Consider the following 9357-nt stretch of genomic DNA (forward strand, 5'->3'; position numbering starts at 1 on the left):
GGTGGTGGTGATGGTGGTGGAGGTGGAGGTGGTGGTGGTGGTGAAGGAGGTGGTGGTGATGGTGGTGGAGGTGGAGGTGGTGGTGGTGGTGGTGGTGATGGAGGTGGTGATGCTGGTGGTGGTGATGGAGGTGGTGGTGGTGGTGATGGGGTGGTGATGGTGATGGAGTGGTGGCGGTGCTGGTGGTGGTGGTGGTGGTGGTGATGGAGGTGGTGTTGGTGAAGGAGGTGGTGGTGGTGATGGGGGGTGGTGGTGGTGATGGTAATGGAGGTGGTGCTGGTGGTGATGGGGGTGGTAGTGGTGGTGATGGAGGTGGTGGTGGAGGTGGTGGTGGAGATGGTGATGGAGGTGGTAATGGAAGTGGTGGAGGCGAAGCTCTTGTCCCTTCCAGTCCACTCACTTTACATCAGCAGGAGGGAGTTCTCTGTATCCTTATGTATGCCATGCCATCCCTCTGTGGCCCTCTGTGGCTCCCTCAGTCCGCTGAATGAAGTTCAATCTCCCAGCAGTTTGGCCCATATCAGTGTCTTGCTCCCACCACCACCTCCAGAAACCCACCGTCACTCCCTCAGTGCTTGGAACCAGCCCCTGTACTGGGCGACACTGGTCCAGGGTAACCCCTTCAGTGTGTGCCTGGGTTGAGGGGGCCCCCAGGCTGCAGGGTGGAGGGTTTAGGAACAACCAAGCCCCGTGGGACACATTCAGGGGTGAGGGAAGCTTGAGGAGTCAGGAGAGATGACTGCTGTTAGGCTACCTGGGGAGCTTGCACAAGCTGTGATCCCAGAATTGGGTCTGGGGAGGTAGAGAAGGGGAGGGAAGGGTGTCTCGGGCAGAAGCCATGGGGGAGGCTGTGGGGTGAGGCACGGGACAGCTTGAGTGTCACTGGCTCACACACCAGTTCAGGAAGAAACTCCTGATACCACTTGGTGCCCCGACCCAGCCAGTGCCCCACGGCCCCTCTGCCTCCTCACAAAGTCCAGGAAAGGAAGGTTTTGTCAGCCTCACCCTCACAGGTGGAAGCGGAGGCCTGGGCTCTGGTGTGATTTAAGCAGCACAGTGAGGTTGTAGCCGGGTTTGTATCAGCCCCACCGGAAGCCGCCTGAGCCTTGGGACGGTTCTAGTCAACATTCAGTGTCATCGGTCACTGACAGTGAGGCTGAGCAGCAAAGGTGTCTTGTTCTCTTCCTTCTCTTTTCGTTCCCTTGCTCCCCTTCTCCCTCCTTTCCCTATCTCCTTTTTTCCTCCTTTTTTCTTCTCCCCTCTTTCTTTCCTCCCCTCCTCCCGCTTCCTTCTTTCTCTCCCTCTCTCCTTTCCATTCATCCATCTCTCCGAACATGGTGTCGTTTGGCTTCCTGCTCTCTGGACGCCCCACCCAGGCCCTTTACACACCTCCTGGCTCCTGCCTCAGGGCTGCCCGTGTGCCAGGCGCTTCAGCTGGTGCTGCCCTTGCATTGTCTCCAGACTGTGCGCGCCAGGGCGCCGAGGTGCTGGAGACCCTCCCCACAACACACACTCTAGAATTGAGGAAGGGGCTGGCCTCATGCATGGTGGGATCCCAGTGCCCAGCCCAAGCACTCTATTGGATGATACGGAGGTACAGAGAGGTTAAGTGACTTGTCCAAGGTCACACAGCCAGTAGGCAGCAGAGCCTGGGACTTCACCCCAGTGTCTACCCCCAGCCTGTGCCCAACGCATTCCCGGCCTCTTTTCTCTGCTTTCCCCTACTTCTCCTCCTCCTCCTCCCTCATCTTTGTCTCTGTCTCTGTCTGTGTCTTCTCTTTACGCTGTTGCCGCTCACTTGGGCCTTTGACCGGAAGCTTCCCCTGTTCCCTTCCTAGCAGTTGCGGAAACCTGTTCTGCTCACCCAGAGAGGGGCCGCCACGAGCCCTAATTGTTCGCTTGGAGTAATCAATTATTCTCCGTTTGTGTAGCCATGTGAGGATAATAAGCAGCCACCATCTGGGCGGCTCCAGGAGGCTGGCAGCGGGGGCAGGCGCAGGCGCAGCCACGTGTGCGATGCTGCACCCACGGAGGGTTTCTGCTCATGAGTCTGTGCTTTTTAGGAAGTTTCTGACATGGAAATCTCACTCCTGGGCTGTGTGTCAGGATGCCCCGCTCTGCCACTGACCACCAGGGTGCCTGCCCTTGGGACTCACCCGTCCCTCTCTGGCCTCCGTTTGCTGATCTCTGCAGTGGGCAGATGCCACCCTCGAGGCCACTCAAGCACAGATGGTTGGGGGAGGGGGGCGCTAGCAGCTACCGAGTACCCTGCCCCAAGTGCCTGGCCCATGCTAAGCTCTTTCAAGGAGGCCCTCAGTGCAACCCTGTGGAGGAGGAGGCTGAGGCTGCAAGGTCCCGTATGGTTTCCGTCCCTGAAGGCTGAGGCAGGGCAGGGTTCTGGGGAGCTTGCTCGGGGAGAATAGTGCAAAGCCATAGTCCAGGAGCCCCATGCCTCTTGCAGGCTGCAGAAGCTGCTGCCGGGCATGGGGCAGTGAGGGGCTGGGACAGACCCCATCATGGCCTCCTGTTGTCTCCCCCACACCAGGCTTCCTGGACTGGGTCCCCAAGAAGATGCAGCGGGTGGGCTGCGTGGAGCTGCTCAATACGGTGCAGAGGCGAGTCCAGCCGCGGCTACATGTCTTTGGCCACATCCACGAAGGTCAGTACATGGTGGAGATGGGGACCTCACGGGCTAGGGGCTCCTAATGGACCCTCCAGCGGGGCCTCCCCTCCGTTCAGCCAGAAGGGAAGTATATAGCCCATTCCTGATGTTCGCTTTGTAACTGCTAACTGCCATACACACCCTGGCTGTCAATGAGCTATTGCTAAATGTTTAATAATAGGAAGATGATCACAAAATCCTGCATGACTTAGGGGGTGAATTTTGCTTCCGGGGAGCCCTGCAACTCTGCTGTGCCTCCAGCCTGGGAAGTCATCGGGAGGTGGGCAGCGGGTTTTCAGAGGAGGGGGTGTTTGGGCCACGACACGGAGGATGAATTTTATTTGGTGAGCACACTATGAATCCCTTAGAACTGGTGGCTCTGTCTTGTTGCTTCTGTCCCCTGGGCCTGGCATACAATAGGTGCTTAATAAGTGTGGAGGGACTACGTGTGATGGTGAGGGTGATGTCAGCTCCAGGTCTATCATCCACACGGCCACGCCCTGGCCTGTTGCTGTGTGCAGGTGTTCCCTTGTAGCCCTCAGCCATCCTCACCTGAGCCTCATTTCACCAGTTTGGCACAGATGCCTCTTTTTGCTCCTTTTGGATGTTTATCCCACCTGCCCAAGGCCTCTCTGTCACATCCCTGCCAGGAAGCATATTGGCTGCTGTGGGATGTCCGGACTGATGTGGTTTCCCCCAGAGGCATCTCCTGGCCTCCTGAACCTCTGTCTGGTTGGACCAGGGACCTCAGGCGTCCACATTGTCTGGTCCACATCAGATCGTTTTTCAGTTCAAAAGCAAGCCTCAAACCATTCATTCCCTGAGGGCCTCTGCAGCTCATTTTCAAGGGGCAGGGGTGATCAGACCTCACCTGGCCTCCAGTAGCTCCTGGAGGAGCCCTGGGCACAGAAAAGTCATCAAAGCCAGATGTGAGAGGTCCTGGGAGAGATGGGCAGCTCACGTGCTGTGGGATAATAATAATGGCTGTCATTTTCTGCGGCCCTACTATGGGCATGTAGCTCCATCAGATCCAAAGTTGCCTGTGACCCAAACCACACCCCCACACAACTGGACAGGCACAATTGGACTCCAAAGAATAGGTCCTCACCTACCCACTCACCACTCCCTTCCTCCCCCAGCACCACACAGGGAAGGGGAAATGTTCCTTCTATCTTGGAGATGACCTGAGCTGAAGGATGAGGGGGATTCTAACAAATAAAGATGGTGGGAAGAGGGTATGGTGGAGGCAGAGAAAGTACATGACAATGATGATAATGATAGTGATGACGGTGAGAGGATGGTAGTGATAGTAGCAATGATGATGATGGTGGTGGCAATAATGACAGATGATGACCATGATCACAGTGGTATTGGTAGTGATGATGGTGATAGTAATCATGTCAGTGATGATGATGATACTGATGATGATGGTAGTAGTGGTGACAATGGTGATGATGATAATGATAAATGCAGTGGTGGTGATGATGATGATGACAATGGTGATGATGATGGTGATTGTGGTGATGATGATGGTGCTGATACAATAATGAGGGTGATAATGACAGTGGTGTTGGTGGTGGTGATCATGATGGCATCAATGATGACATCATCAATACTGACAATGATGATGATAGTGATGATGGTGGTATGGTGGCGATAATGGTGATGATGATAATGATAAGGGTAGTGATGATGATCATGGTGGCACTGGTGATGACAACATTCTTGGTGATGGTGGTGGTGGTGATGATGATGTTGATGGTGATAGTGACGATGATGGCATTGGTGATGATGGTGATGGTGGTGGTATATTGGTGATGTTGATGGCACTAGTGATGGTGATGATGGTGGCAGTGATAATGGTGATGTCAATAATGATAAGAGCAGTGATGATGATAGCACTGGTGATAATGATGGTGATAGTGGTGGTGATAATGATGATGATAATGATAGGAGCGGTGGTGATGTTGATTGTGATAGTGATGATGATGGCATTGGTTATGATGATGTTGATGGTGGTGGTGATGGGAATGATGGCGGTGGTGATTGTAGTGATGATGGCATTAGCGAAGATGATGATGGTGGTGGTGGTGATGATAAGGGTGGTTATGATGATGGTGATGGTGATATGATGATGGCATTTTTGATGATGGTGATGGTGGTGGTGATGGGGATGATGGCAGTGGTGATTGTAGTGATTATGGCATTAGTGAAGATGATGATGGTGGTGGTGATGATGATAAGGGTGGTTATGATGATGTTGATGGTGATATGATGATGGCATTTTTGATGATGTTGGTGATGGCAGTGGTGGTGGTGATAATGGTGATGATAAGGGTAGTGATGATGATGTTCATGGTGATAGTGATGATGATGGGACTAGTGATGATGATGATGGTGACGGTAATGGTGGTGGCGGTAATGGTGAAGATGATAAGGGTGTTGGTGATGATGATGTTGATCATGATAGTGATGATGATGGCATTAGTGATGATGATTATGGTAGTGGTGGTGAAAATAGTGATGATCACGATAAGCATGGTGGTGATGATGATGTTGATGGTGATGCAGTGGTGGTGATGGTGATAAGGATGGTGGTGAAGATGATGTCAATGATGATGACTCACTGTGTGCTTCTCATGTGCCAGGCACTGGGCCGAGCACAGTACATAGATAATTTTCTCATATAATCCTCACAGCAAGCTTGGAAGTGGCATGTATCATTATCATCTCCATTTTACAGATGAAGGGATTGACCTTGAGAGTTTACTAGCTTGCCCCAAACACATTCAGCCTATGGGGGCTGAGTGCCTTATGAATGCCACATCCACCTGACCATCCTCACCGCTCTGGCTGCTGACCTGATGGGCGTGTGCTTACTTTCCAGGGTATGGTGTCATGGCAGATGGGACGACCACCTATGTGAACGCGTCCGTATGCACTGTGAACTACCAGCCCGTGAACCCGCCCATAGTCATTGACCTCCCCACACCCCGGAACTCCTGACTGCTCCCCACTGCCCCAGTCCTGCCTGCTTGTGCCAGCTCCATAGGCCTGGTCCGGCCACCATTCCTTCCATGCTGAGTTGCCTGGACGACCCACCTGGCTGCGGGGACTGGCCTAACAGGCAGGTCAGGGCCTTGGAACAACTCTTCAGCCTTCTGTCACCTGGAGTTGGGACCCTGCACATCCCCATCAGGGGTTCTGTGCTCATTTACTTTTTCTGCGTGTACATCCTGCGTGTACCTCGTTAAAGGACCTACTAAGCTCATGGCCCTGTCATGTTTGGGAAATGACTGAATCTTCATTCTTCTCCCTTGGACGCCCTCCTGGTTTGGGAAGCTGCTGCTCTTCAATGGGATTTGGAAGTTATACAAAATCTCCCTCTAACCATGGGTCTGTGTGGTGGCATCCCCCTGTGTTAGGGGTGGGTGGGAGGATTCGTGGGCTGCACAAAGACAGTCCTTGCTCTCCTCCCAAGTGAGGGAGGAGATAGGCCCAAGAAGGAGGCCCTCCGAGGGAGCATTTAGGGACATCTCAGGAATTCAGACCACACCTGGCCAGGCCCACAGCAGTTTGCCTGGCATTATCCCCCTCTTCTTCTTCCTGTAGGCATTTCTGTTGACGTGAACAATGGCCTGAGTGTTCTAGGCATTCATTTGGCGCCTGGATGATGGGGGCTGGTTCTGCAGAATGAGCTGCTGGCGTGCATGCCCAGGACCAGCTAGAGGGTTCCCAGTCATGGGGGGATAACCCTTGGTCCCACGGGGAACACGCTATTCTGCAGAACTCGGTAGCCTGGATGGAGGGTCTGCAGGCTTAGGCTGCAGCAGGCCTACCATGGGTGTGAACCCGTGTCCAGGCACGTACTGACACACATGTATGCACGCACCCCTCTTAACTGAACCAAGTGGGTCCTGTGTTTCTCTTTTCTGCCCCGCAGTGAGGTTTTGTTCCTTGGTGTGGCTTCCCTTGCACCGTTAGGATTCTGTCTGGCATGCCTGCAGCTGAGGAAGCTGAAAGGGTTCAAAATCCTCATCCCAGGACCAGCCAGCCCTGTGAACAGGAGGGTGGCACAGGGACAGAGCAGGCCTCAGGCTTCAGCAGCCCACCTTGGACAGCTTCTTTTTTTTCTTTGAATTAGGACTGGAGGGAGTGGGGGCAGGATGGTGGTGGGAACTGGTAGGGCTTAGATGAGGGGCAGGCAGTTAGGCAGAAATGGCAAGTTCAGGGTCAGATTCTGTCTTTATTTAATATTTTGTTCATGATGGACTTTTTTTGCATTTATTTTTATTTTTAACATTGCATTACAGTAGTATTATTTGTCCTGATTGGTGATTTTTTTTGCACCCCCTTTACGTTGTTCCTCTGAGAGGAGGGTGTCACTTCTTCACCCAGGTCCCAGCCCTGGGAACCAGCCTACCATGGCCCTTTTGCAGTCTCATTTCATCCTCAGATGGTCCTTCAAGGTAGGTACTTTATTCCCCATTTTAAAGATGAGACGATTGAGGCCAGAGGGGCGTGGCAACTTGCCTGGGGGCTCACAGCACAAAAGGAGCAGAGGCAGGATCTGACCCTTGTCCTCTGACCTCACTGCCCTCACTTTGCCATGACCCGAAGTTATGTCCCTACAAAGCAATGCATGGTCCAAGGCTCTTTGGATTGTAATTTTGTTTTTAAGGGTCCTGTTCAAAACTGGTCTGAGCTCTGAGGAGTCCTGAACCCTGGGTGCAGCATCCTAGCATGCTGGGAGTCCTTTTCTGCCCGCGCTGAGCTGGGCTTTTCGAGGGGTGGGGCTGCTGTCCCTGCAAGCCTGGCAGCAGCACTGTGTCAGGTTGGCTGAAGCTGAGCGCCGTGGGGTGTAGGGCTCCAGGAATCCCATTTGGCTGAAGGGGTTCCTGTAGCTGGGGATGTTTACGAGGTCTCTCTGATGCCCCAGGTGCGGGACATGTGTGCGGTGGAGAAAAGTAGGCCCTTTCAGTGCCAGCTCCACTCAATTTCTGTGTGGACCAAGAACTATAAACTTAAAAAAATTTTTTTCCTAAGGTATCTTCAGAATATGGTGTATTTTTATGTGGAAAAGAAAAGTTATGAAGGCAGCTGTTACTTTAAGAGAAAATTCATTAAAAGTCCTCAAGATATGAAGATGACGGTGTGCTTCTCAATCATTTTGGCATAACTTGATTGTGGCTGTAATTTTTTTTTTTTTTCAAGCATGTCAGACAATAAAGTCTTTGTAAAAAGAGAAGTCCGTGCAGTGTCTCTTCCTTCCACATCTCTGGGTGTTGCCTGGGACATGTGGGGGCAGTGTGGTGTTCTCTTGCAGAATGCTGAGGCCTGGACAGAGCTTGGAGTCTGAAGACCTCCTTGTGGCAGTGGTTGGTGTCCCTCTGCTTGCTTTAGCCTCCCTTGGGGCGGGGGGATCCCAGATGTGGTGGTGTGGGCAGTTCTGGGTCCTCTTGTGTTCAAATACTTGGCTGCCTGGTCTCCCAAAATAGAACGCCTCCAGAGGCCTTAGCACTGGACTCTTCTGGAAGTGGCATGTGCAGCCCAGCCGCTGTGAAACACAGGGTCCAGACATTGCCCCAGAGAAACACTGTCAGGTACAAGGAGCCTAGTCTCAAAGTCCCCAGGCTGCAAAAGTTCTGTCATTTTTATCCATCTGTCTGTCCATCCCTCTATATATCTACCCCTCCTTCTACCATCCCCCATCTATCCATCCCCCATCCCTCCATCTATCCATCCCCATCTATCCATCCATCCCTCATCTGTCCATCTATCCATTCCTCCATCTAGCCATCCCCATCCATCTATCCATCCATCCCCCATCCATCCATCCATCCATCCCCATCTATCCATCCATCCCCCATCCATCTATCCATCCCCTCCTCCATCCATCCATCCCTCCCTCCATCCATCCCCCATCCATCCATCCCTCCCTCCATCCATCCCTCATCCATTCATCCCTCCTTCCATCCATCCATCATCCACCCATCCCTCCCTCCATCCATCCATCATCTATTCATCATCCATCCATCCCCCATCCATCCATCCCTCCCTCCCTCCTTCCATCCATCCCTCCATCCCTCCATCTATCCATCTCCCATCCATCCATCCATCTATCCATCTCCCATCCATCCATCCCTCCATCTATCCATCCCCCATCCATCCATCCCATTTATCATCCATCCCTCCATCTATCCATCACCCATCCATCCTCCATCCATCCTCCATCCATCCCTCCCCCATCCATCCATCCCCCATCTATCCATCCATCCATCCATTCCCTGTCTATCATCCATCCCTCCATCCCTCCATCTATCCATCCATCCATCCCCATCTATCATCCATCCATCCCTCATCCCTCCATCCATCCATCTGCCATCTAACCATCCATTCCCCATCTGTCCATCCATCCCTCCATCTATCCATCCCCCATCCATCCATCCATCCTCCATCTATCCATCCCCCATCTATCCATCCCCATCCATCTATCCATCCCTCCCTCCATCCATCCATCCCTCCATCCATTCATCCCCCATCTATCCATCCATCCATCCCCCATCCCTCCATCCCTCCCTGCATCTGTCATCCATCCTTCCCTCCATCCCTTCATCATCCATCATCCATCCATCCATCCCCCCATCCATCCATTCCCCATCCATCCATCCACCCACCCATCCCCCACCCATCCA

At 52.8% G+C, this 9357-nt stretch overlaps 2 protein-coding genes across 3 annotated transcripts in view; one reads left to right on the forward strand and one right to left on the reverse strand.

Moving 5' to 3' along the window:
- MPPED1 (metallophosphoesterase domain containing 1) overlaps positions 1-7905 on the forward strand; it is an 89451-nt gene extending 81546 nt beyond the window's left edge. The window contains exons 5-6 of one of the 2 annotated variants that reach the window (XM_017850036.1): positions 2546-2659; positions 5550-7905. In XM_017850036.1, the coding sequence (XP_017705525.1) occupies positions 2546-2659; positions 5550-5668 (233 nt within the window). In that variant the 3' untranslated portion in view covers positions 5669-7905. The remainder of the gene's footprint in view (positions 1-2545; positions 2660-5549) is intronic. The other variant, XM_017850037.1, reaches the window with a different exon arrangement.
- A 96-nt stretch (positions 7906-8001) lies between these two features.
- Positions 8002-9357, reverse strand: part of EFCAB6 (EF-hand calcium binding domain 6) — a 324746-nt gene continuing 323390 nt past the window's right edge. Inside the window, exon 27 of the mRNA XM_017850034.1 lies at positions 8002-8219. The gene's annotated coding sequence lies outside the window, so the exon portion shown is untranslated. The remainder of the gene's footprint in view (positions 8220-9357) is intronic.

The sequence above is a fragment of the Rhinopithecus bieti genome, unplaced genomic scaffold (assembly GCF_001698545.2).
Source record: "Rhinopithecus bieti isolate Rb0 unplaced genomic scaffold, ASM169854v2 scaffold_33210, whole genome shotgun sequence".
Taxonomy (NCBI): Eukaryota; Metazoa; Chordata; class Mammalia; order Primates; family Cercopithecidae; genus Rhinopithecus; species Rhinopithecus bieti.